Source organism: Lepidochelys kempii, chromosome 6 (genome assembly GCF_965140285.1).
Source record: "Lepidochelys kempii isolate rLepKem1 chromosome 6, rLepKem1.hap1, whole genome shotgun sequence".
NCBI lineage: Eukaryota > Metazoa > Chordata > Testudines > Cheloniidae > Lepidochelys > Lepidochelys kempii.
The window spans coordinates 130,610,205-130,637,962 of record NC_136385.1 but is presented as its reverse complement, the minus strand read 5'-3'; the positions used below and the strand labels follow the sequence as shown (position 1 = coordinate 130,637,962).

Here is a 27,758-nt window from a genome sequence, read left to right as displayed (position 1 = left end):
TGATAGGCTGTTAAAATCGTTACCAATAATTTAGGATTTTTTCAATCATTTAAATGCATGTGCTCCAGATTGTATTTTACCTGCTGTTCTAGGGAACATTTTCAACAACAGACACAATGAATCTTATGAGGTTCTCCCAGTGACCACTGGATAAGAAAATATGCAAAATTATCCTACTTTCATTAATAAATTTCCACTTTGCCAATGCTTGCATATTCATCACCTCTACAGGTCACCGGAGACACACTGATTTTGACCTGGGTAAATGTCACAATACTGCTATTATTTTGCTTTACTGATCCAAGTTTTGCCAGTGTTTCTACACATTTTTTCAATGATTTTTCCCTCCCTTGTTATGTTCACATAAATTATATATAGAGTCACCGTTGTTTATTTACCATGCTAACATTGCGCACAGCAGCCTTTCTCCAAGAAACTTTCCCCCCTTTTTTTTTTACTCTCTGCGCTGGCTAGAATTCTGACAAACATCAGGATTAAAAACCAGCACACTGGAAACACCACTTGTAGCCTGAATCCCAAGGAGAGCAAGTACGGACATCTCAATGGTCTGAATAATGACGGAAGGCTAAACAGAGCCTTCAGGCTCAGCCCTGAGTATACGGGGGTGTCTGGCTGCCACATCAGAGCAGCCCTGGGAAGGAATTTTGACTCTGAAAGCAGCAATTCCTTTCTTGCTTAACTTTGTCTCTGGAGTAGGGAAGCAAGTTACTGCAGCCCTTGGTTGGCTATAACTTCTTGCCAGTGAGCAGAGCGAGTACAGGCAAGGCTCTGACCACTCACCACCTTTCTCCATCTCCTCCTTGCTCACTTACTCACAGGAGGACTACTCGGAGAAGAGAGACTGTACTCCAAACTCCAGTTAAGGATGGGCAGGGTCATGAGCTAACTTCCCCTTGCTACCCTGCTAGTTTAAGTATTGCAAGAATACAATCTAGTCATAAATATTTAAAGAAAATGGTGCAGTATTGCCAAACTCAAGCGTTCAAAATTTTTGAATCCAGACCCCTCAAAAACCATGAGACTGGCTTTAAAAAAACATGAGTTTAAAAATAATATGTTTTGGATTCTTTTTCTTTGCCTTCTGTTTTTTGAACTAGCAGGGCGCTTTCAGGTCACATTTTGCAGCTTCGCTCCACAAGGGCTAGACATTTACTTTAAAAAAATACAAGCTGAGATTCACTAGACTCCAGGAGCTGGGTCCTTATGAAATATTGTGAGTCGTAAGATAAAATGGCAAGAGTTGGCCACACTTGTATTGAATTGTTTGCATAGTCAAACTTGTACTGGCTGAAAACATTAGTTACAAACCCCTTTCCCTGCACACTGAATAAGATATTATTTAACATGAAGCAGATTTGTAATTGGACTACATCTTGAGCTCTCATACCCAGAAGATTCTATGCAACTATTCACCACCTTTGCTTAGTATAGCCGCAAAGGTGAGATATCAAGAAAAGAGCAATTTTCCTGAAGAGAGTATTGAAAAAAATGATCAAAATGCCCTAATGGAACAGCACCGAGAAAGCAATCCTCCCGGGCAAAAAGTCTTCAGAGAAAGAGCCTAAGGCACAGCATACTATAAAAGCTGCAAGGAGGCAAAATGCACCATAAAAATCAAATGAAAAGTTAAGATGGGAGAAAGAAAAGTTCATCAGTTTAACAAGTAAAAATGGGATGATAATGACCAACAGGAGAAAAAACGCACAGGGGAAAAAAAAAAGGCATCAACAGACAAAAGCTGCTAAATGCTAAAAGTGCAGAAACTATAGCAGCAGCCGTAAAACCAGGACCTTTGCTGGGAACAAAGATGTGGCAAAACAGAACCTTTGCTGAAAAGTTCAAATTTCTCAGTGAAATAAATGTAATGAGACACGTCTTCACAATGATAAGACTGTAGTATTTTCATACATGGCTTTTAATCATCCACTGCAAATGCTGTAGGTACCCTACAAAATATGACATTAATATCAGGATGGTATTGAAAAGACCTAACCGAGATTGCTGTCCCACTTTGCTAGGCACCAGGCAGCCTGGACAACTACCCTGAACCTGACAAAGGGTACCAGCATATCCAGCTTGTGAAGAGGTCTTAAGTGAACTTTTCTTTTACCACCTCTACTCAGCCTTTTTCAATTCGAAGGCAAGGTGAGCCCACCCCACCCGTAGTGTTGTGTGTGAAACAGCACTTTCCTTATGCATTTCATGGTCCTGCAAGTTTGTGGTTGGATTTTACTTGTAATCCTAACACTCAATGTGGGGATATTCTAACTAAGCATTTCCTAGCATTCCAATGATTGAGTCTGGAGCTTTGACGTCCCATGTTCCTCAAGGCAATGAGGAACATAAGGCCACTGGCTGTATAAAAGTTGTTTGTAAGTGAATGTTAATGAACAGGCTGGGGAAAAATAGCTATGGGGTCAAGCCAAAAACTGTGGATCCAGGTCTGAACTTTGAACGGCCCTGAAGTCGGGAGATATTATGATCCAAGATTTGCTTTGGTCTATTATTAACACCATTTGCAAAATTTAAATCTGGATCCATTTTCGAATTTCAATCACTCCTAAAGTTTGGGGATCTGTGATTTTGCTTTGGACACAATTCTAGAACCAAAGCAAAGATAACAAAGGCAAAGAGTAGCATCTTCATTATTCTGAAATTAAAAGTTTACATGTCACTTTTATTACGTCTGGGAGTTCACTGGTAAAGTCCAAGCACCAAAATAATTACAAACTAGCACAGAAATATTTAGTGAAAAATAAACCTCTAAATGTAGACAAAAGCTAATAGCTAATAACCAATAAGGGAATTAATTCAGAAAACACTGAGCCAAACAGCCCAGGGAATGTACTAGATTCTATAACCTCCATCTGGAGTGTCAATCAGTATCATTCAAATATAGTGTGGCCTCAGGCTTCTGCTAATGCCTCCACTGCAAACATGAGAAGAAAAACGCTAAGGCTTTGATAAGCTTGGCCTTTAGGATTTGATCTAAATAATATGGCTGTAAATGACAAACACGGATTTACTTTGTGGCCTCTGTTTGTTTTAAATTTGATTCTTTTTTAAAGGAAGCATTTTTTTCTGGAATTATCAACCTGCCCTAAATAGCTTTCTAATCAACTGCCATTAGATTTCTCCCTTTTCCATTTTAAACAGAAAATTAAGAAATACATTTTCAAAGTCAAGAGATGCCCACAAATGTCTGAGCTGTGTACGCACACACCCACACACCAACATGACCTGTGTCAGGACAGTTAATTAGAATGTTATTCACAGACATGCAAATATCATTGGGAGAGTTCGGTACCTCACTGTTGCACAGATAAAGCAGAGCACTCTCTTGGGTGTGGATGTTAATTGATAGTTACTGTGTTAGCAATATTAGCTTGAGATGAAAGAGGTGGTGATGGTACACCATCCTCTGGGATTTTCTGTTTGTGATCCCGAATATAGTTAATGGAGCAATGCCATTAACTCCTCAGATTGTATCAGCCAATGACATGAAGAAGTTTAGTGGACAGAGGTTACTAAGAAATTAGTTTTGTTGCCGTGCATGGAGAGGAGGAAATGTCCCAATTCTCTGGAAGTGTAACTTCACTGAGATCAGTGAAGTCAAGCCAAGAGAGTGTTTGGACCAAAGTCTTTCACATCGATAAATGGCTCAATTTCTGCTCTGTGCTGAAATTCCAAGGTCAGCAGGGAAACTGTTTCATCCTCATATTCATTTGGACTCATCTGCCCTTGCAAGAGACATAACTATAAAAAACGGGAGATGTTCCTAATTTCTTTTGTTGCAATAATGAACATTAGACCAGGGTCCATACTCTGCATGAGGGCCTGATTCTCAGCTTTCATTTATTATTTATATTCCAGTGGTGCCTAGAGGACTGAATGGATATCAGGGCCCTATCATGCTAGGTACTGTACGGACACATAGTAACAGACAGTCCCTGCTCTGAAAGACTTACAGTCTAAATAGACACTATGACAAATAAGACAGCCCATGAACTCCATCTTATTATAGGGATGCTAAACAACCCTAGGTCGCATTGACTGCAACCGGTGTTCAGTAATTCTGAAAATCCAGGGTGATGTTATTTCAGCTATGTAGGAGGCATGCAAATATTTCTTTTCCACTTCACTTTGTGAAGACCTAGCAAAAGTACAGGCCCACAGGCAAAATTCCTATTCAAGTCAGGGGTACTGTAGAATAGCTACCAAATTAGACCTTAAAGGGTGTGCAATGCTACATAGTTTAGACCGCTCCTTGCTGAATAATAATTAAAAAATGACAATATGTTTTTTTTCCAAGAAACTCTGTGGTGTTTCAGCTTTCTGCTGCCAAGACTCCTTAGAAATCCTTATATGCACAGATTTATTCATTTTCTTTAAGGAACCCATTTTTATGTGCTTGTCACCTTCCAGACCGGTGAGGGGTTGTGTCCCTGTCTGCCCTGGGGTGTCTCACAATGCTTTGCTGTTGTAGCTCCCAACCTGGGCAACTCACAAGCAGCCTGCCAGCAGGCACATCACCCCTGAGTGTGTGTATAGCTGCAGCCCTGGCCCAGCCGCTCTGACCCCAGCAGCCTGTCAGCAACACTCCAGTCACACTCTGGCTTCCTCCAGCCTTGGTTAGTACTTGCCGGGTGACCCCAACACACTCCCAGTCCCAAGTATTCCCCAAAACATGGGTTCTGCACTGTCCTGCCCTCCCCTGGGTGGTTCAGATATCAGAGGTTTGCTGTCCCTGTAAAGGGTCAATATGCAACAGTTTGCTACTTTAACTGGCATTACCCAAACCATTCAGTTGAAACTCAATATGGATTAGTTTTGATTAAAAAATAAACCAAGTTTAACTACAAAGAGAGAGAGAGATTTTCAGTGAGTACAAATATATGGTATTAAAGTCAGATATGGTTACAAGAGACAAAAATAAAACACTTTCTAGTAGCAAAACTTAACAAGCTCGACTAGGTTCAAGGGAAACTCCTTAACACATGTTCCCAGCAACAGGACTGACCAAATTCTCAGGCCAGGATCCCTCCCAAAGTCAAAGGGCTGATTCCTTGGTCTTCTTAGGTGAGAGAGAGAATGTGTGCACACAAGCAAGCTTGGGCTATTTTTGCCCCTCACTTTCATCATCCAGTCTCCATTTTCCCGAGGGTTACCCCTAGATAAAGCTCATTCCAGCTGTGAGGACAGAGACAGAGTCTCGCGGTGAAAGAGGTTCCATATTGTTGTTTGCTAAAATGCAGATCGAGCTGTTCCTGCCCCTCTTTGTTGCCGAAGAATGGCCATTTTACAAGTGATTGCCAATCAACTTTGATGACCCCTGTCTAGAGGTGTCCGCTTGTTGTCGTCTTTCAGAAACCAGTTTACCTCCTCCCCAGACTTGTCTGCTAAACACACTGTAGTCATAATTTCATCTTATGTTCATAACTCTCAATACGCATTTCATACATGCATTACACAAGACTACTGATGATCAGTGTGTTGTTAGTTTTTCAGTCATATGTCACAAAGCATGCTTTGCACAAAGATTATTACAATAATGTATAGGGTGTGAATACAGGGGTGTCTTCGGTCACAGCGCTCCATTCTGCTAGTAAGGCACAGCACACCCTAACCCTAAACTCCTGGAGACATTGATTCTCATGCAGAAGCAGAGACAATGCTTTGACAAGACACAGTATGTTCTGCCCCTGCTACCCAGAGTGGTAAGAATGGCAGGTGCAGAAGGCAACTAGTTACTTGCTCCTCTCTCCTCCCAGCAGTCTAGGTCTGACAGAGGGGGCAGTCTCATACCATCCTTCACTCACAGAAACTCCAGGCTGCCACGACTGACCTGACCCCAGCATCCAGGGATCACAAAGGAGGCATAAAGTCCCTTTTGTGCTTCCTCTTAACCCTCCTCTATGTGCTGAACACTTTCCTTCCATGGCATAAGATCTGGCCCCAAATGCCTTTTCCTTCAAATGTTGCTCTTTCCTCTTTGGCAAGGATTTATATTTATATTTAATTTCTGTTCTTTAGGTAGCACTGGCCAATATGGTCCTGTCCTTTGCTTCCCAGTACAGCAGGACATCACAGCAGTAGGGTGAGATGCTTAGTGAGTATATAATCCCTCTGCTAGTTCCACAATAGCACAGCACTAAAATACTGTAGGTCCCCTATAACGTGGGGCTTAGAGAGACAGACAGACAGAGACTGACAGTACAGTTGTGCGTTTTAAAAAGTCTATTTCGAGGTCAGAGGACTGTCTCCTTGTCTTTCCTATAGACTTTGTACAAAAAACCGCACAAGCATCCCAGGATGCCTTTCACCCAGGCTGTAAAGACCAAGCTTAACATGAGTTCAATTACAGAAGCTGCCTATATTGCTCGCTGGTTTCCCTTCTCACCTCTATATCTCTACTCAATCTGTACATTAGGTATTTTCTGACTTTACTGTAATTTATAAGCAGAGGGACCCGAGTAAAGGATTTACCTGCTTGTTAAAGGGTACAGTATGGACAGACTCACTGTGTCACTACGGTCTGTCATTGTGATAGATTATGTTGCTGCAGTCCAAGGGCAATTGAACAGCTATAGTGAAAATTCCCAGCTGGTTATTTCATTAGACACATGTTTGGAAAATTACTAAGGAGATGTGCAAACAATCTTGCATTGGCAAAGATATTGACTAGAGCACAAAATCTTTCCTATCTTCAGCTGTACAATCATAGAATCAAAGCAAAGTGGACTTGATTCTGAGCTCACTCACACTGATGTAAATCCAGACCAACTATTTTGAATTCTACTGATTCACTCCAGATTTACATTAATGAAACAGATCATCATCAGGCCCAGTATTTCTTGCTAATGAACTGTGCTCTATTCCAAATACTTTTCAAGTACATAAAAGGTTGTTTTAAAGAGGAGGGTGATCAGTTGTTCTCTTTATCCACTGAGGACTGGCCAAGTAGTAATGGGCTTACACTGCAGCAAGGGAGATTTAGTTTAGATATTAGAAAAAACTTCCCAATTCTCAGGGTGGTTAAGCACTGGAATAAATTGCCTAGGGAGGTTGTGGAATTTGTGTCATTGGAGGTTTTTAGGAACAGGTTAGAGAAACAACTGTAAGGGATGTTTTGTGCAGGGGACTAGACTAGATGACCTCTCGAGGTCCCTTCCAGTCCTACATTTCTATGATACATACATAGAACCTCAGGTTATAGTGAAAGGAAATTCAATGTACCACAGTCCTGTTGTGCAAATCAAATTACCTTGAAGTATATTTGATGTTTTAAGAGGCTTTACAAGTATGTGGAGACCAGTACATTTGAAAAGCAGTTTATGCTATCAGCAATATTTTATGTAGCACCAAAGTAATATTACAGCATATAAAATGAAGGCCCAAGAGGAAAGAATAATTTCTCATGAAAAACTATTCTGCCCTTTCCAGTATCACCACTTGATAAGGTACATGATGTAAACATTTGATCATATTGTACCTGATGGCATTTTTTATTTGTTGAGTGTCCTGTTCTGGTAGAAAATGTGGAGCATTTAAATTGCTCTTGGACTCCATTCTTTTGTGCCAACAAAGTTGCTTTTCTTTTCTTTTTTTTCAAAACTTGAATTAAGTTAAGTTTGCACATGGGGATGCAGAGACACAAAGGAAATGGCCAAAGGTGTGAAGAGATGAAGCCCAGGGGCATTTCACTGCACAAACCTCTCCCATTTCCTACTTGGTGTCCTTCAACTCAGGCTGGATCTGGAAGAGCAATCTTTCACAACATATGTTAAGTATAATGCCTCCTGCTTGGGGACTCCTACCCACTTGCCTCTGGGCAAGGATGCTGTCTTCCGAGCAACAGTTCCCAGGTTGGATAAGGAGACCTGTGTTCACTGGAACCTCATGTAGGCTCTGCAGGAGGGCAAGACCAGCTTTAAAAATGCATGGAGCCTCAGAGTGCAGGCTGTGGTCCTCCCAGGAAACTCTAAAAGTAGTCCCCTCCCCCTTAAACTAATGGGAGCAATGCACCTAACAACACACGTTGGACAGGGAATATACTGAAGGTGAGCAGCCCGGCCTAAGTTACTGTACTCCCAAGGGACTGAGTTAACTGAAAATACACAAATGCAATGCAAATGGACTAATGCCGATACAAACAACCCCCCCACCCACACCCACCGAATGCCTTGCCTGCACATCAGGGCTCCCTCCCAATATACGCCCTGTAAGAGAGATAATAGTGCTGAGTACTTACAGGCCAAATTCTCACTCTGAAATGCCCAAATGTTGGTCATTTCATAGATGGTGGGACCCACTGCTGTGGATAAAACAGTCCAGTGAGTGTGCAAGAAACTGCAACAGGGTAGAGACCCCTTAGAAGCCACTGAGTCCCCGTGAACCGGCAAGGCTGAGGAGCCTGATACCATTCATCTGTGTCCCTTGCTGTCAGTGTTCACGAGATCCATCAGAGGTAGTCACCATGTCCTGGAAAAGGTGTCTCCTCTCTTATTTCAGGGTCTTGTCTCCACCTTACAGTTTTCCCTGGTGTCTCCAGCTGGAGCCTGGGGATGACTTAGTTACATAGGACAGAGACCCCACACTGCATGGAGCTCCAGGGGGCACACCTCTAACTTTAGGGCTGCCTCCTTTTAGTGGCCCTCCCCTTGGGTGGGGGAGGGGCAGTGGAAATCCTTGAGTTGTGATTTTTTCCACAAGGATTTTGGTGAGCATTCCCAGCCACTCATGAGAGGTTTATGTTGCTATGGCAAAACCCATGGGTCCAAGAGAAGCCGTGGGGGGCAGTCATTATCCTGGTTTTACTGTTGCAAATGGGGCTGTATTTATATTAGATCCCAAGGCTCTGCAGGGAAAGACTGGCATGGTACTCACACCCTGTGGGATGGAGAGGCTTGGTGGGTTACACAAGCAATTGATGCGTTTAAGAGAAAATGTCAAAAGAGTCCACAACAGATCCCAAACCTACAGCTCTCCAGTGTAATCTGAGCACCCTCATGGCCTTTAATGTATTTATCTTCACACACCCGAGGGAGGAACGGAAGTGCTACTATCCCCATTTTACAGATGGGAAACTGAGGCAGAGACACACTAATTCATGTGCCCAAGGTCACTCGGGAATTTTTGGCGGAGCAGGGAAGTGAACCCTGGACTCCGGCTAATGACCTAACCACTGGATCCTCCTCCCAGGTCATGAGTATGGAAGGAGCGTAGATTTTGCTGTATTTGAGTATAGAGTGGTCTCCCGAGAAGGTGGTTGGGATATCATCAACTGGGGGCTTTTGAAATTGCACTAGAAAGTATGCTGACCAATTCTGCACTAGCAGGAAGGTGGACTAGATAATCTAACTGGTCTTTTCCATCTCTGACTGCCATGATTCCTTTGCACTACATGGCACATCTCCTACCAGAATGTCATGATGCTGAAGAGGCTTACAAGGCCCGAATGATGACTTAGTGCTCACAGTATAAACCTGTATCACAAAGAGAGTCCTTGTCCTAGGAAACTCACAATCTAGGAGTTTGACAATACACAATATGGGAATAAACACACATACATGAGGTGGGTAGGTGGCAAGGGAACATTAATGATGGGTGTATTTGCACACAGTAGTAGTCATGGCGGGGTTCATTGTTCACAGTGGCCGCATGAAAAACGCCTATTCCTTTACACATGTGATGCAGCTGACTTAAAAACCACTGTCAAGGGGAATTTTGCCTGGGTATGAACTGAGGGAATTGGACTCAAATGTTCAGTTTTATGGAAGCGGTTGCATCCCAGGATGGGACCTAACTAAGTTTCATTCTGCTTGGCCACAGAGGTGATTTGGTTTCACACATAGAGCTTGTTTTTATGCCATAAAGAACTGGATTGTGTGCAACTAGATACATTACACTTCTTCATACCTCTCTCCTCACACCCCCACACACTGCAGAAAATGCAAAATTAATGAGTCATTACATAATTCACAGAGTTTCACCAAAATATCACTTTCTATTTAGAACACAGAATCATCCAAGAATAAATCATACAGCCATTACTGATTTAAAATCACTGACGTTTCTTTATCTCAGATAAAATTAATAGTATTACCATTATAAAAAGAACACTGAAGTTAATGTTAACATACATACACACACACACACACACACACACACGTCTTCTCCAATACCTCAAAGATCATCATGAAATCCATGCTTTCCACATTTCTATTCAAATTCTCACTTGCTAATATCAGCACAAAACGAGTAGGAATCTAAACAAAGACACATTTAAAAAAAAAAAAAACTCACCCAAAGACCTTTGATATACTGCTGGCCTCTCATAACCATGTTCTTCTTGTTTCTCCCAGCACTTTCAAAACACATCAGCTGGTGCAAATAGTGTGGTGTTTTTTTGTTTTTAAATCTATAATATAAACCAGAGCTTTTTCCTCTAACATTATAACAAAAGTATTCGTAATGTTCTAGGTTGAGAGGCATGGGAGAGAGACTTTGTTACTTATCTCTCAGCTATCTGAGAGCTTGCTCCGACAACTTCCATGGAAGTCAAGTGGAGAAATTCCACTGAGTTTAATAGGGAACTGATTGGGGCCTGAGACGGGTAGTTTCTGAGAAGTCTATAGAATTGTGGGAAGCAAGGCCCAGCTTTCGCAGTCCATCCCCATTCAGCAAAACACATGCTTAGCTCCTATTGATGTTAATGTTGATCACGTGCTTAAATGCAGCCCAAGTGGGTGAGCCAAAGCCCACCGGAATCAATGAGAACCTTTACAGTGACTTCAGTGGGCTTTGGATCAGGCCCTTACATATGCAAGATGGGACACAAAACAGGGGTAAAACAAGTGAGCAGACTCAGCAGGGTTAGTGAGGCACTGTAAGGCCAGTGGGTCTCAAAGCCGGGCCTGAAGAGTTGGCAGGCAGCAAACACCTCCAGGCTGCTAAGCATCAGCAGCTATACCCTGCTTGTATTCCCTTATCTATGACCTGCTGTGGACAGAAATTGCAGGAAGTCCCGCTTCAAGGAGTCCGACAGGCAGCAGCCTCATGGCTCCTGAGTGGCTCCCACCCTATATAAACCCCAGGGGCGTTCCAGGAAGTGTCCAGGCAACAGCATAGATCTCCTGTAGCTGCCACGACAATACAGGCTCTTGAAAGACCTCAGCTTGATTTTGACCTCTCCTCCTGGCCTGGACCCTGAAACGCTGGGTATGTACCTCAGGCTAGAAGCTGTCTATGAACTCCTCCATTACTTGCAACTTTAGGTTTGACTTTGCTCCTCTCTGTCCTTGGCAGCATGCTGACAGGCACAGACTGTCCAGAGTGCTCTTCCAACATTCCCCAAAAAACCTACTCTCCTCCAAGGACCCCACAAACAATTCAGTGCCCAAATGAGGCTGAAACTCATGTTTCTGGTTTCTAAATGGATTAAACAAGGCTCTCCAAGGTTGTGTCATCACGGGGAATTCCAGGGTGGAGGACAAGGCACACAAATCCCAGATATACCATTACCAAGGGGAATAGACTGGAGAAGGCAGACATATGGACATCTTAGCAGCTTCAAAAAGCCTAAAACCAGATTTTCATTAGGAATATTTCTATTTAAGCTCTCCTGTTATCTGCAACACCTCACTCAGGTAAAACTGCACCCTATCCCAGCTGCTGGAGGGATCCCTCTAATAGCCCACCTCTGCTACTATCCTTACTGTTTGTATGGCATTAGCATCTAGAGAGGCCCAGCCTAGACTCAGACCCACTGTCCAAGGTGCTGCACAAACACAGCATAAAAGACAGTCCCTGCCCTGAGGAGTTTCCTGTTTAAACAGACAAGACAGAGAGAGGGTGCGAGCGAGAACAGAGGCAGTGATTTGTCCCAGGCCACACAGCTCAGCGGCAGAGTCAGGAACAGACCCCTCGACTCCATGCTCCTCAGCCAGTGCCTCGCGCACCAGAACACTATCGTCACATTTACTTTGCGTTCACGTCCCCATGCGGGGCTCTGGAGACCGCTTTCCCCCAAGGTCCCCGCCACGTGACATTCAATTTCACGCTCCCAAGAGTTTTCCTCAGTGCATCTGCAGCTGGACACGACTCCTCTTGTGCTCAGCAAAAAGTACAGAGGAAGCTAATGTAGCTTTTCTTCCTCTAAAAGCTAACCTCTTCCATGGCACTGAAGTGTTAACGTATGAGGAAGAATTAGCCAGTTGGTGTCTTTATTAACGAGGGACTAGCTAGTCTCCTGTGGGGGTGATCTAAACCCATTGTGGCTTGCATAAGCATCTAGCCCATGGGAGGCCACTATTCCATTGGAAGAGAGAAGAGGAGAAAGTGGAAGGAGCAGATAATACATTCAGTTACAGAGCCTTGGGGCAGAATCTTTAGCAACAAAAATCCATGTGGCTATTTGTCATAAGAACATAAGAATGACCATACTGGGTAAGACCAAAGGTCCATCCAGCCCAGTATCCTGTCTGCTGACAGTGGCCAATGCCAGGTTCACTCCCTCTGGGGCATCTAACAGGTAATGATCAAGTGATCTCTCTCCTGCCATCCATCTCCACCCTCTGACAAACAGAGGCTAGGGACACCATTCCTTACCCATCCTGGCTAATAGCCATTTATGGATTTAACCTCCATGAATTTATCCAGTTGTCTTTTAAACCCTGTTATAGTCCTAGCCTTCATAACCTCCTCAGGCAAGGAGTTCCACAGATTGACTGTGCACTGAATGAAGAACTTCCTTTTATTTGTTTTAAACCTACTGCCCATTAATTTCATCTGGTGGCCCCTAGTTCTTATATTATGGGAACAAGCAAATAAATTTTCCTTATTCACTTTCTCCACACCACTCATGATTTTATAGACCTCTATCATCTCCCCCCTTAGTCTCCTCTTTTCCAAGCTGAAAAGTCCGAGCCTCTTTAATCTCTCCTCCTATGGGACCCGTTCCAAACCCCAAATCAGTTTAGTTACCCTTTTCTGAACGTTTTCTAATGCCAGTATATCTTTTTTGAGATGAGGCCACTTACATATGTTTGTGAGCTTACATGTATAAGGGATGTGCCAGTGTACCTCTGCATATCTGACTGAAGTGTAAAAAACAGGTGAGCAGCTCTGTTAATCACAAATGGTTTCTTCAGCAAGAGACCACCAAAAATAAAAAATACCATATTAAAATAACTGACTATATTATTAATTGGGAGGAGAATAGCAGTATTACTTAGAGGCCCCAACTGAGATCAGCGACTCATTGGCCAAGCAGTAAACATACTCATGGCTAGAGAGAGTCCCTGACCTAAAGAGCTGCTTGGTTCATCTAAATCAGGAATAACTGAGTGGCGCATAAGTCACTTTATTTAACAGCGAAAATAAGAACCAGCATTTTTAACTTGATTTGATTTTCAGACTTGAAAGTCTCCTAGAGACCATCTTATCTGTCACTTACACAGACATGACAATGAATTAGTGTCCCCACCTCATTCTCTGATCATAAAAGCATAGTGTTTGCAAAGTAATTTATTTCCCCACATTCTCTCCTAAATGTGACTGAATTTTATGGCAACACTGTTTATAATTCACAGATTGAGACTCTAAAAAGTTCCCCATGCAAAGTGTGTTAACAGTTCCGCATACACCAAGCCCCATGAACTTTTTTCTTATCTCACATAATGTCCATAAGTGAAATCAGTATGGGGGCCACAATTTACAGAAACACACTCTTCTACATGAGTTATTTGTTCTGGCACTTAAAGAAGAGTAATGTTAGACATCCACAGAATAACACAGGTTCATTAAAAATTGACAACAGCATTATCAGATACTTTTTAAATCAATGAGTAGCTTGTGGCATTTTTACTTATATGGTATCTGCATATTCTAATCATGAATTCTGGGAACCACAGAACCAAAACAGCAGGACACCGATGCATGGAATAACCAGCAGACTCCTATTGCTATGAGTTTACCAGGAAACAATCAAGTCATTTCCCCCCAAAACGCATAAGAAGAAAATAAGAATTTACTTACACTGCACAATGAGCTGCACCAATGCTTCTCTGGGTTTCACATTAAATCCATTGTACTGACTGGTCTGACATCTGTATGTTCCTGTCATCTCCCTCGACACATTCACTATCCTCAGTATTCCATCATAGCTCTCCATCTGCATGGATCCATCTGGCATTGCAATCTCCTTATCAGCTCTGGACCAAAGAATGATAGGTTTGGGCTTTCCGGTCACCTGGCATTGTAGTTCTATAATGTCTCCTTCCCGGGTGACTAAAGGTGATTTTTCTTGTGGAACAGTCAGATTGGGCGGAACTTGAAAGGGAAAGCGGGGGGAAAGAAGAGAAGGTTCCCTAGTTAGTATTTACAGGGAAAGTAGTTGCAAAAATGAAGAAAAGATACATTGTTGCTACTAGTATTTTTATGAGATGAACCTTTTGGTTGCATGGCTTTCCGTTGAAGTATGTTTGACCTTGCAAACTTTTTTTTATCATAGAACTGACTGCAGACCTCGTATAGAACAGTCAAGAACTAAATACAAAATTCAGAAATCTGTCACAACATTACCCGCAAAGGCTTTTCTTAATGCACATTTTAAACCTACGAACAAACAACTCTGGGAAGGAACATTTGAACAGTTCTTTCCAACAAGTGTCACGTAATCCCTTGACTAGGACCGTGGCATAACGATGATAAGAAGAGGTGGTCAATGCAATCAGTGCTCGTGTACAAAATACACGATAACATTTCCACTTTTTCCTAGACAGCTTGTTCCCCCGTTTGAAAGAGTCTACCAGGGAAGGTGCGAGATCAGAAGTAAGTGCAGCTTGTAACTATATACTCGTGTCACCAGACTAGTGTTTGTGCTAGGAGCCTATTAGCATTCAGCTGAGCTTTCCGCAGTTAGCCCCATTAGAGATGGCACTTCTGCCTCTGTACTTTACGTAGCTACTTTTGATAAGTACAGAGCACTAAGAGCGTCAAAGGCTTGAAGAGAACATTTTTGCCATGTTCAATTATCGTCGCAATCTCATCACGCTATATTCGTTTTGTAACCCAGCTTTTTCTTCTCTCTTAGCCGTGGGCTTAATGCAGATCAAAATACATTTCCTGGAGTTGTGCATGATTTCTAGATGTGAACAGCCACATTGGGCGCCACACAGACTTGTTTCAGAGTAACAGCCGTGTTAGTCTGTATTCACAAAAAAAGAAAAGGAGGACTTGTGGCACCTTAGAGACTAACCAATTTATTTGAGCATAAGCTTTTGTGAGCTACAGCTCACTTCATCGGATGCGTTTACTTGCATGGATAACACCTACAAGTGATAGCTAGCTTTGAAGTAGGTCCATTTAAATACAGATACGTGCAGTGTGTGGAGGGAAAACCATGTGACTGGGTGCAGAGCCATGCAATAAGTACATTTATCATGTATCATTTGCTTGCCCACCCTCAGGAGACTATCCACCCCCTAGGACTTGTTCTAAGGCTTCAAATCTCTCAGCACCTTCGAATACCACAGTTTCCTTTTAATCAGCCTGCCAGAGAAAAGTTGCTTCTTTCCCCCTAAAACATGGACTTTTTTAAAAAAAAAAATACCCTACCCCCAGCCAGGATGGGCAAGATTCAGTTTGCACCAAACCAAACCTTCTGTCCATAAAAAATTGAAACATTCAAACCTGCCTTAGTGCAGGGGGCTGGACTAGGGAGCCTATCGAGGTTCCTTCCAGTCCTACATTTCTATGATTCGTTGATTCTACCTCACAGCCCTGCAGGGCCAGAAGTGGGACCTTTGTACTGGTGAGAAGGGGAGACAGAGCCCCATCATCCCCCTGGGACCAGCGCTCATTTCTAGGCCTGCAAGATCCTTCAGTATCAGACTTTAAAACGGGGACATTTTCAGGCACAGCAATGCTCTTTTAGACTATTTCACAGGCTTTAGTAGCTCCCTCCTAACTCTGCCATAACGGAGGCAAACTGGTTTTACAGAAGGATATAAAAAAATGAACCTGTACTTAAAATGCAGATCTTTCTAAAACATTGCTAGAATATATTCTTGTGAAACATGTGAGGCACAGACCTACAAAACAGGTGATGGTATTGGGCACAATGGCTTGATGGGGCATCATCTGGCAAATCCTAAATACCTCAGTCAGAGCCTCCCCAGCCATGAGTATTGCAGTCATCCCAAGCACATGGTGATAAAATCACTACACCCCCCACCCACGTTGTGTTCTTTCACTCACAGGCACACAGGGAAAGCGTGTGTATGCGAATACATGCTTATATAGCAAACAGACTGAACAACAAACTATCAGGAGCAGGCTGAAGAAGCTGACGTGAAATGAAGGTTTCTCACTCAAAAAGAACAGACATGGGAATACAATGGCTTGAGAAAAAATACATCTGACACCTTTCCCTTTATACCAAATGCCACATACTGACATGGGAGAAAGAGAGAATAATAGCATGCAACTCATTACACAGCTGTTCTCAGTCCCGATACCCGTTATAGCAATAGGGTCGGGGGAGGGGGGAAGGGAGGCCAAAATGTCGTTCCCCCAGGGAATCACCATGGCCAAGCTGCTTCCCCCCAAAAGAGGAGGAAGAAAATTCTGATGGAGTTTCTGACTCAGCAGAAACAAGATAGCACTCAAAGAATAAATCTTTCTCGGATACAATATTTATCAGTACACTCAGACCACATCTCACTCTCCCCCTCCCCACAGACACTACTGCAGTAACAGCAACAATAATAAACTATTTGTCGGCAGAAGTCAGGCAAGTTAACAAAAGCAGCCCAGCACCAACAAAATCATCTCTGCCCGGAATCTCATAGACTCACTGAAATGCAGGGCTGGAAGGGAACTCAAGAGAGGTCAGGTTGTCTAGCCAGACACTGAAGCAGGACCAAGTAACTAGATGATCCCTGACAGGTGTTTGTCCAGCCTGTTCTTACAAACCTCCAATGAGGGGGATTCCACAACCCCCTAATATCTAACCTAAATCTCCCTTGCTGCAGATTAAGCCAATTATTTTTGTCCTACCGTCAGTAGATATGGAGAACAACTGATGACAGTATTCTGTGTGCGTGTATATAGATATAATATGTGAACCTTTTCTGTAGAACTACTGCCTAGCCAATTACACCTCATTTTGCATGTGATTTTTCCTTCCTAAGTGTAGTACTTTGCTATTGTCTTTATCAAATTTCACCTTGTTGGTTACAGACCAATTCTCCAGTGTGTCAAGGTCATTTTAATACTAATCCTGTCCTTCATATTTTAGAGAACCCTCCCAGCTTGGTGTTGTCTGAAAATCTGATAAGCATCATCTCAACTCTATTATCTAATTCATTAGTGAAAATAATATATAGTACTGGATCCAAGACAAGACTCGCGTGGAACCACAGTAGGTACGATCCCCCAGTATGACACTGAACCGTTGATAACTAGTCTTACCCTTCTTCGTTTGTGGTCTGTTTAGTGAGTATTCGAAAGGTGGCTGAAGTATTTAATTTAAGAAGGCCAGAACAAAGTGGAAGAAAACAAAATACATGAACATTTAGCTGGGCGATGATAGCCAAGAAGGATATGCAAAAGCATACAGAAATTTAGCCAAGAGATCTTAGATTTTAAGATCAATAGGGCTGGGACCATTTTTCGTGATGGTTTTGTACAGCACCCAGCATAACGACATGCTGATCCCTGATTAGGGTCTCTAGATGATACCACAATTGTCATTAATGGGAGCAAATATGGATACAGGAGGCAAGTTACACAGGGTGCTGATGGCAAGGACAAGAAGCTAGTGTTCGATGCAGCTATCAAGAGGATGCCAATGGAAAGATTTGGAGAGGGCATGAATGGAATCAAAACAGTGTGCAAATTACTTGACCTCAGTCTTAAGTATCTAGTATGCACACACAAGAAAAGGAGTACTTGTGGCACTTTAGACACTAACAAATTTATTTGCGCATAAGCTTGTGCTCAAATAAATTGGTTAGTCTCTAAGGTGCCACAAGTCCTCCTTTTCATTTTGCAGATACAGACTAACACGGCTGCTACTCTGAAACCTGTTAGTATGCACACTTCACCGATAGCATCCAGGGACATGAGTTTCAAGCCACTACTTGATTTACAGCAGCATTTTGAATGGACAGTTGGAGGACAGAGAAGGCGAGAGACAAGGAGACTTCAGAGAACAAGGCTGTTGCGCTCAAGGTAAAATATTACCGGTCCAGGATGTGGGTTTTAGCGGTTTGGAGGGATAATAAAAGATGGCATTCTGAGATGTTGCCGAATAAATGCTCAGGAATTAGTGACAGCCCAGATATGGAGGTGGGAGAGGGTTATTACTTACACATCTCCACAGGTGTGCACGATGCTCTGCAGACATATAGGAAGACCATTTGCAACGAGTGGATAACCTAATTAGGAGAGAGAGAGGTTGTGGCTCTGGGAGAGAGGGATAAAGTTCACAAGTATTTGGCGCATAGAAACACCAAGAAGGGACCGGGCTGTGTAGAGTGGGCCAATGGCAATTGAACCAGTAAGGATGGACCAAGTCAGGCAAAGGAATGTCTGTGCATCAAGAAATAATCTCACACTGAGATTAGACTGAGTTAATCAGCCAAGATAATGGACGGAAGCCCTTCACTTGCGTCATTTAAAACTATAGTGCTCAAGGCACTAAAGGACATTGAAGGGAACTACATTGCTGTGTCAGGGAAATAAGAAGCCCCCTTATTTAGGGCTTTGCTTTCTCCAATTTCTACAAAGGTCAAAGGTGATGTTCTGGACCCTTAAAGTGCATCTCCTGCCACAGGCAGCTTTGCGACAGATGCATAGTTCATGGCAAAGACGAAAAAGCTGCTTTGGGAAGAGGGTTAACAAGAGGCCTGGCTGAAACTGGCAACAGCTATCCAAGATGGTCTGTGAAAGGCAGCCTCAGAGCTACCTCATTAAGCTTTAGTAAGGCAGCCATTAATCATCATTAGGGACCTTCTCTTTCTTAATGGACCATTTCCTGGAAGGAGAGTGAAATTGTTTACCAACCCATACTGTGTGTTTGTCTTCAAACAACTGTTTGGGGAAACTAGGAAGGGGATTTAGCTGGCATCTTGAGAATGGGCAGAAGAAGAGTTGGTATCTGGACAGCTAGTGAGACTGCCAGTCCTGCCGAAAGGGATTGCTTTCAAAAGATGTAAACTTTTGAACCTTTCATTCACTTTTCCTTTCTTCTTCTCGGGAAGTAAGCTGAGAAGGTCTTATGTAGTTTAGCTTAAGAAAAGTGTAAATCTAGAGGTGTCAAGCTATTTATTTTCTTTTAATTCCATTATCTCTATTTTTACTAGTTTTTAAAAATTAGAATGGCTGCTGCCTGGGTAATTTCATGCAGCCACTCCATGGAGAAGAGAGCCCCTTATCCTCAAAGCAAAGGTGTACACAGATAAAGAGATTGTAGAACCTACACACCCATGCCAGTTTCATTCAAGGTCAGGGATGGAGTTCTCTGCTCCCATCAAGTTGTGTTGCAGTCAGGCTGTGGTGTGCAAACACAGTTGGGAAGAGCTATAAGACCAAGGAGGACATCAGATTCAGAGAAGATGTGGATCAGTGAGATCTGCTGTGATAGCAGCTCATCATCACACCTTGTGCAGTAACACAAAGGCAGGGAGACACCTCACCACACAAACCGTGTTGTAATGTGTCGTATAAGGGGCAGATGAGTCCACAAATAAAGAATAAAACTCCTGTGTACATTCGATATCAAGTAATTATAAAAGAAAAACATTTTAAAGCAACCCACAATTTCTTTTTCGCTTCATGAACCTATTGCTTGCAATGATAAACCGTTCAAAGGATGATGTCTCCAAAAATCAATTTACTCCAGTAATAAATAAGTCATTTGTTTCCACCAGAACCCATTTGACATTGGTAGACTGCTTATAAATGATCACTGTTGGACAATGCTTGTGGCTTACAAATGTCTTAATTATACAACTAATTATACCAAAGAATGCTCTTTGTCATCATGGAAATAGACACTACTGTGATTTTAATAAACAATTTGAACTAAAATGAAGATAATTCTTTCATGTGTTGTCAAAGGCAGAATGAGACGACCAGCAAACAGAATGCTTCATCAATAGATCAGGGCCCCAAGTTCTAATAAGCAAATGAGGTTTAATTAGCAAATTCTTTAGTAGATAATTGATCAGCTTAAAGATCAGATCATCACAAGGAAGATTTGTGGCTTGACGTTTTACGAATACATTCTTGTAATTTTTGAGTTACTCTGCCAGTTCACAGTAATGTGTTGGTATGGAAAATATGACTCATTCTAGAGTCCCATCAAAAGGAGTGACACCAATGGATTCTGACCAGGCCAACACTGGACCCGTAGTCCCATCCACATTGTGCTCTATTCCTGGGCTTCACGGCTGCAGAACTAGGATGTTTCCTAAGAGGATATTTCTGCTTCAGCTTCTACAGCAGCGGTGAGGCAAAGCCATGCCCAGCTGCACACCAGCTGACCAAGCCTGCTGTTTTCACAGCCAGGGACTTGAGTCTGTGCACCCTCTTTTTGACCATTGCAAGATGGGCCCTTATCTTCAAGATGTCCAATGGCCCAGGTTGAGCATATTCAAAAAGTTCGCCTAAAATTCTGGAATGAACAACTTCACTCCTCTGGCAAAATGGGACTTTGTCCCAAACGAGCAAAGCTCACCTGTATAGGAGAGAGTGCTTTCTCACCAGCGGATTCATCAAGGCTGTGGAACCAACTCCCCCAGGAACTAGGGACTACCAGAAACCTCACTAAATTCTGCTCCAAGTACAAAGTGCATTTCTCCTGCCTTCTCTAATGGAAACACACAGCATCACGGGCATTTAAAAGCAAAACCCTGCCAAAGCAATACACTATGTTGCATGAACAATTCTCCTCCTAAGAGGATGAGAGAGAACAAACCACAGGTCACAGATGTTTTGGTTTGGTTTTGATTTTTCCCCAAAAAAGGTTAGTAGTGATTGGATGTCTAACATAGCGAGTGCCAGTGAAAATGAGGTAAGATCAGAGGCTAAAATAAGGAAAGAACAAGACAAATTTGTTGTGTTCAAGTCACCAGGACGTGATGAAATAAATCCTAGAATACTCAAGGAGCTGACCGAGGAGATATCTGAACGATTAGTGGTTATCTTTGAAAAGTCATGGAAGATGGGAGAGATTCCAGAGGACTGGAAAAGGGCAAGTATAGTGCCAATCCATAAGAATGGCCATACTGGGTCAGACGAAAGGTCCATCTAGCCCGATATCCTGTCTTCCGACAGTGGCCAATTCCAGGTGCCCCAGAGCGAATGAACAGAACAGGGAATCATCAAGAGATCCATCCCCTGTCGCCCATTCCCAGCTTCTGGCAAACAGAGTCTGGGGCATGAACCCTGCCCAACCTGGCTAGTAGTCATTGATGGACCTATCCTTCATGAATTTATCTAGTTCTTTTTTGAACCGTGTTATAGTCTTGGCCTTCATAACATTCTCAGGCAAGGAGTTCCACAGGTTGACTGTGTGTTGGGTGAAGAAGTACTTCCTTTTGTTTGTTTTAAATGCACTGCCTATTAATTTCATTGGGTGGCCCCTAGTTCTTGTGTTATGACTGTTATAGGCATAGTTTGACTTCTGTTTGGGGAGGCGGAGCAGTTCCAGTCAAGCCAGTGGGGACGCATGTGGGGGGCAAAATTCCATGCCTATCAAAGAGGTGCCATTTCGGGGGGGGGGGGGGGCTTTATTTGTGATTCCAGGGGAATCGCTAAGTTGGTTGGTTGGTTGGTTGGTGTTTTTTTCCAGATAATAACTTAGAAATTATCTGACAGGAACACTGTATCTAATTCCTATATCAAGAAAGAAAATTAAATAAATATTAGACCCACTCAACTCTTAATACTAACATGTTCTGACACCTTGTAGCAAGTCACTTAAGGGACACTAGTTAGGTTTAAAATTGTAATGTATATTCTTACTCAGATACTCTTACTAATGTCAAAATGGAACATCATGATCATGGATCTGACCTCCTGCACATCGCAGGCCACAGAAATTCACCCACTCACTTCTGTAATAGACCCCTAACCTCTAGCTGAGTTACTGAAGTCCTCAAATCATGGTGTTAGGACTTCAAATTACAGAGAATTCACTATTTACACTAGTTTAAACCTGCAAGTGACCCATGCCCCATGCTGCAGAGGAAGGCAAAAAAATTCCAGGTCTCTGCCAACCTGACCCAGGGGAAAATTCCTTCCCAACCCCAAATATGGTGATCAGTTAGATCATAGAATCATAGAATATCAGGGTTGGAAGGGACCCCAGAAGGTCATCTAGTCCAACCCCCTGCTCGAAGCAGGACTAATTCCCAGTTAAATCATCCCAGCCAGGGCTTTGTCAAGCCTGACCTTAAAAACCTCTGAGGAAGGAGATTCTACCACCTCCCTAGGTAACGCATTCCAGTGTTTCACCACCCTCTTAGTGAAAAAGTTTTTCCTAATATCCAATCTAAACCTCCCCCACTGCAACTTGAGACCATTACTCCTCACTCTGTCATCTGCTACCATTGAGAACAGTCTAGAGCCATCCTCTTTGGAACCCCCTTTCAGGTAGTTGAAAGCAGCTATCAAATCCCCCCTCATTCTTCTCTTCTGCAGGCTAAACAAGCCCAGCTCCCTCAGCCTCTCCTCATAAGTCATGTGTTCTAGACCCCTAATCATTTTTGTTGCCCTTCGCTGGACTCTCTCCAATTAATCCACATCCTTCTTGTAGTGTGGGGCCCAAAACTGGACACAGTACTCCAGATGAGGCCTCACCAGTGTCGAATAGAGAGGAACGATCACGTCCCTCGATCTGCTCACTATGCCCCTACTTATACATCCCAAAATGCCATTGGCCTTCTTGGCAACAAGGGCACACTGCTGACTCATATCCAGCTTCTCGTCCACTGTCACCCCTAGGTCCTTTTCCGCAGAACTGCTGCCTAGCCATTCGGTCCCTAGTCTGTAGCGGTGCATTGGATTCTTCCATCTTAAGTGCAGGACCCTGCACTTATCCTTATTGAACCTCCTCAGATTTCTTTTGGCCCAATCCTCCAATTTGTCTAGGTCCTTCTGTATCCTATCCCTCCCCTCCAGCGTATCTACCACTCCTCCCAGTTTAGTATCATCCGCAAATTTGCTGAGAGTGCAATCCACACCATCCTCCAGATCATTTATGAAGATATTGAACAAAACCGGCCCCAGGACCGACCCTTGGGGCACTCCACTTGATACCGGCTGTCAACTAGACATGGAGCCATTGATCACTACCCGTTGAGCCCGACAATCTAGCCAGCTTTCTACCCACCTTATAGTGCATTCATCCAGCCCATACTTCCTTAACTTACTGACAAGAATACTGTGGGAGACCGTGTCAAAAGCTTTGCTAAAGTCAAGAAACAATACATCCACTGCTTTCCCTTCATCCACAGAACCAGTAATCTCATCATAAAAGGCGATTAGATTAGTCAGGCATGAATCCATGCTGGCTGTTCCTGATCACTTTCCTCTCATGCAAGTGCTTCAGGATTGATTCTTTGAGGACCTGCTCCATGATTTTTCCAGGGACTGAGGTGAGGCTGACTGGCCTGTAGTTCCCAGGATCCTCCTTCTTCCCTTTTTTAAAAATTGGCACTACATTAGCCTTTTTCCAGTCATCCGGGACTTCCCCGGTTCGTCACGAGTTTTCAAAGATAATGGCCAATGGCTCTGCAATCACAGCCGCCAATTCCTTCAGCACTCTCGGATGCAACTCGTCTGGCCCCATGGACTTGTGCACGTCCAGCTTTTCTAAATAGTCCCTAACCACCTCTATCTCCACAGAGGGCTGGCCATCTCTTCCCCATTTTGTGATGCTCAGCGCAGCAGTCTGGGAGCTGACCTTGTTCGTGAAGACAGAGGCAAAAAAAGCATTGAGTACATTAGCTTTTTCCACATCCTCTGTCACTAGGTTGCCTCCCTCATTCAGTAAGGGGCCCACACTTTCCTTGGCTTTCTTCTTGTTGCCAACATACCTGAAGAAACCCTTCTTGTTACTCTTGACATCTCTCGCTAGCTGCAGCTCCAGGTGCGATTTGGCCCTCCTGATATCATTCCTACATGCCCGAGCAATATTTTTATACTCTTCCCTGGGCATGTGGGTAAGACACACCAGGCAGATACCTGGGAAAGAATTCTCTGTAGTAACTCAGAGTCCTCCACGTCTAGTGTCCCCATCTAGCACTGGGGATTTTTGCTACAGTCAATCGCCGATGGGCCACATGGCATTTTAGGCAGTCCTGTCATACCATCCCCTCCATAAATTTATCAAGCTCAGTCTTGAAGCCAGTTAGTTTTTTTACCCCCACTGCTCCCTGTGGAAGGTGGCTCCAGAACTTCAGTCCTCTGGTGGTTAGAAACCATTGCCTAATTTCAAGTCTAAACTTGTTGATGGCCAGTTTATACCCATTTGTTCTGGGATCGGTCCTGCTTTGAGCAGGGGGTTGGACTAGACACCTCCTGAGGTCCCTTCCCACCCTGATACTCTATGATTCGAGAGCGGGGATGAAATATCATGTGAGATTGTGCTGTGTGTGGCTGTGGAGCATCAGAGAGAAGATTTTTGTAAATATGTTGGTACCGTGTAGTATGAATTCTGTAAACACTTTTGTGAGAGGTCCCAGACAATTGGAAAAAGGAAAATATAGTGCCCATATTTTAAAAAGGGAAGAAAGAGAACCCAGGGAACTACAGACCGGTCAGCCTCACTTCATTGCCACTTAACTTAAATAACTCCTCTCCCTCCCTGGTACTTATCCCTCTGATGCATTTATAGAGAGCAATCATAGCTCCCCTCAGCCTTCTTTTGGTTCAGCTAAACAAGCCAAGCTCTTTGAGTCTCCACTGATAAGGTAGATTCTCCATTTCTTGGGTCATCCTAGTAGCCTCCTCTTCACCTGTTCCAGTTTGAATTCATCTTTCTTAAAAATGGGAGATCAGCATTGCACACAACATTCCAGATGAGGTCTCACCACTGCCTTGTATGATGGTAATAACACTTCTCTGTCTCTATTGGAAATATCTCGCCTGATGATCCTAGGACTGTATTAGCCTTTTTTCACTGCCGCACCACATTGACCGCTCATAGTCATCCTGTGATCAACCAATACACCCAGGTCTTTCTCCACCTCTGTCACTTCCAACTAATAAGTCCCCAGCTTATAGCAAAAATTCTTGCTGTTAGTCTCTAAATGCATGATCTTGCATTTTGTTCTATTAAGTATCATCCATTTTCTATTACTTCTATTACAAGGTCATCCAGATCTTCTTGTATATTCCAGTCCTCTTCCGTATTGGCAATACCTCCCAACTTTGTGCCATCTTCATATTTTATTAGCACACTCCCACTTTTTGTGCCAAGGTCAGTAATAAAAATGTTAAATGAGATTGGTCCCAAGACTGATCCCTGAGGAACTCCACTAGTAACCTCCCTCTAGCCTGAGAGTTCATCTTTCAGTATGACTTGTTGTAGGCTCTCCTTTAGCCAGTTCCTTATCCACCTCTCAGTTCTAATATTAATCCTCATCTTCTCCAATTTAACTAATAATTTCTCTTGTGGAACTGTATGAGGTGCCTTCCTGAAATCCAAGTAGATTAGATCTGCTGCATTTCTTTTGTCTAAAAAATCAGTTATCTTCTCAAAGAAGGATATTAGTAACTTTCTTACCACCTCTTCAATACAACAATTGAAACAATTATAGAAAATCAACAGTTGCTTTCCATCATTTAGGCTACTTACTTTTTGTAGTTCACCAAACTTGGAACAGATCATTTAACTTAAGAAAGGGCTGTTAGAATGTTTCCTAACCTTAAACACCCGTTAATCACTCTGTTTATAAACAAAATTCTGACTCCCTGCCCCAGGGGCACGAGCTGGGAACAGCACTTCTCCAGTCTCCTCTGCAGAACTCATTACACTGCACACTCAAAAAGCTTATGCTCAAATAAATTGGTTAGTCTCTAAGGTGCCACATGTACTCCTTTTCTTTTTGCAAATACAGACTAACACGGCTGTTACTCTGAAAACTGCACACTCAGGCTGCCTGCCTGAGGCTTGTAGTTTGGGGGGCCAGGGGAGTGGGGGAGGGCAACACCCCCTTGCATCCCCAAACTCCACCTATGTGCCAATCTATAAAACAGGAAATAAGGACAACCCAGGGAAATACAGACCACTCACCTTAACCTCAGTACCTGGAAAGATAATTGAGCAAATAATTAAGCAATCAATTTGCAAACACCTAGACGATAATAAGGTGATAAGTAACAGGGGCATTGCCAGCAGATCGAGGGACGTGATCTGATCGTTCTCCTCTATTCGGCATTGGTGAGGCCTCATCTGGAGTACTGTGTCCAGTTTTGGGCCCCACACTACAAGAAGGATGTGGAGAAATTGGAGAGAGTCCAACGAAGGGCAACAAAACTGATTAGGGGACTGGAACACATGACTTATGAGGAGAGGCTGAGGGAACTGGGATTGTTTAGTCTGCGGAAGAGAAGAATGAGGGGGGATTTGAAAGCTGCTTTCAACTACCTGAAAGGGGGTTCCAAAGAGAATGGAGCTAGACTGTTCTCAGTGGTAGCAGATGACAGAATGAGGAGTAATGGTCTCAAGTTGCAGTGGGGGAGGTTTAGGTTGGATATTAGGAAAAACTTTTTTCACTAGGAGGGTGGTGAAACACTGGAACGCGTTACCTAGGGAGGTGGTGGAATCTCCTTCATTTGAAGTTTTTAAGGTCAAAGCCCTGGCTGGGATGATTTAGTTGGGGATTGGCCCTGCTTTGAGCAGGGGGTTGGACTAGATGACCTCCTGAGGTCCCTTCCAACCCTGATATTCTATGATTCTAACAGTCAGCATGGATTTGTCAAGAACAAATCGTGTCAAACCAACCTAATAGATTTCTTTGACAGGGTATCAAGCCTTGTGGACAGGGAGGAAGCAGTAGACATGGTATATCTTGAACTTAGTAAGGGCTTGTCTACACTGCACTTTACAGCGCTGCACCTTTCCCGCTCAGGAGTGTGAAGAAACATTCCCCTGAGTGATGCAGGTTTCAGCACTGTAACGTGCCAGTGTAGACAGAGCACCAGCAGAGCGCCCTCCCAGCGCTCGTGCCGCGACTCTGCAGCCACTTTAAAGCACTGCTCAGGTCAGGAGTGTTTCTTAGGAGATTTGGGTCATCTGTTTAATTTGCATCAGAATCAGATTTGGAAGTCTAAACGGTTTGGGAGCACACAGATCTGGAAAGGTAATGGCTCGAGCGCATTACCACTGAACCTTTAAAACTACACTTGTCCTGCAGAAAGGGAGGGTCTTTAATTTCACAAACATCCAATGAAATTCACTCCTGATGCACAAATGGAATTCTATAGGCTCTGGAAATGTGTCATGTCCCCTGGTACTGTTATCCGTTTCTGATTGGTGGGAGGCTGCTACAGCACATCCCATGAAAGTTAGCTTCAGCAAACTTCCCTTCCTCGCAATGCAGTATGTGAGGTTTTGTGTCCTCCCCTTTCGGCAGCAGTGGGAATCCTGCCGGAGTAAGGAATGAAGGATCATACCCAGAGTCAGATAGCTGATGAACAGCAAGATGTGTAAGATAGCA

General features: G+C 43.3%; 1 protein-coding gene across 6 annotated transcripts in view; it reads right to left on the bottom strand.

The window, feature by feature from the left end:
• Positions 1 to 27,758, bottom strand: part of MDGA2 (MAM domain containing glycosylphosphatidylinositol anchor 2) — a 663,883-nt gene that overhangs the window by 201,493 nt on the left and 434,632 nt on the right. For all 6 annotated transcript variants that reach the window (XM_073350237.2, XM_073350233.2, XM_073350236.2 and 3 more), the window contains one exon: positions 14,059 to 14,352. In XM_073350237.2, coding sequence (XP_073206338.1) covers positions 14,059 to 14,352 — 294 coding nt within the window. The remainder of the gene's footprint in view (positions 1 to 14,058; positions 14,353 to 27,758) is intronic.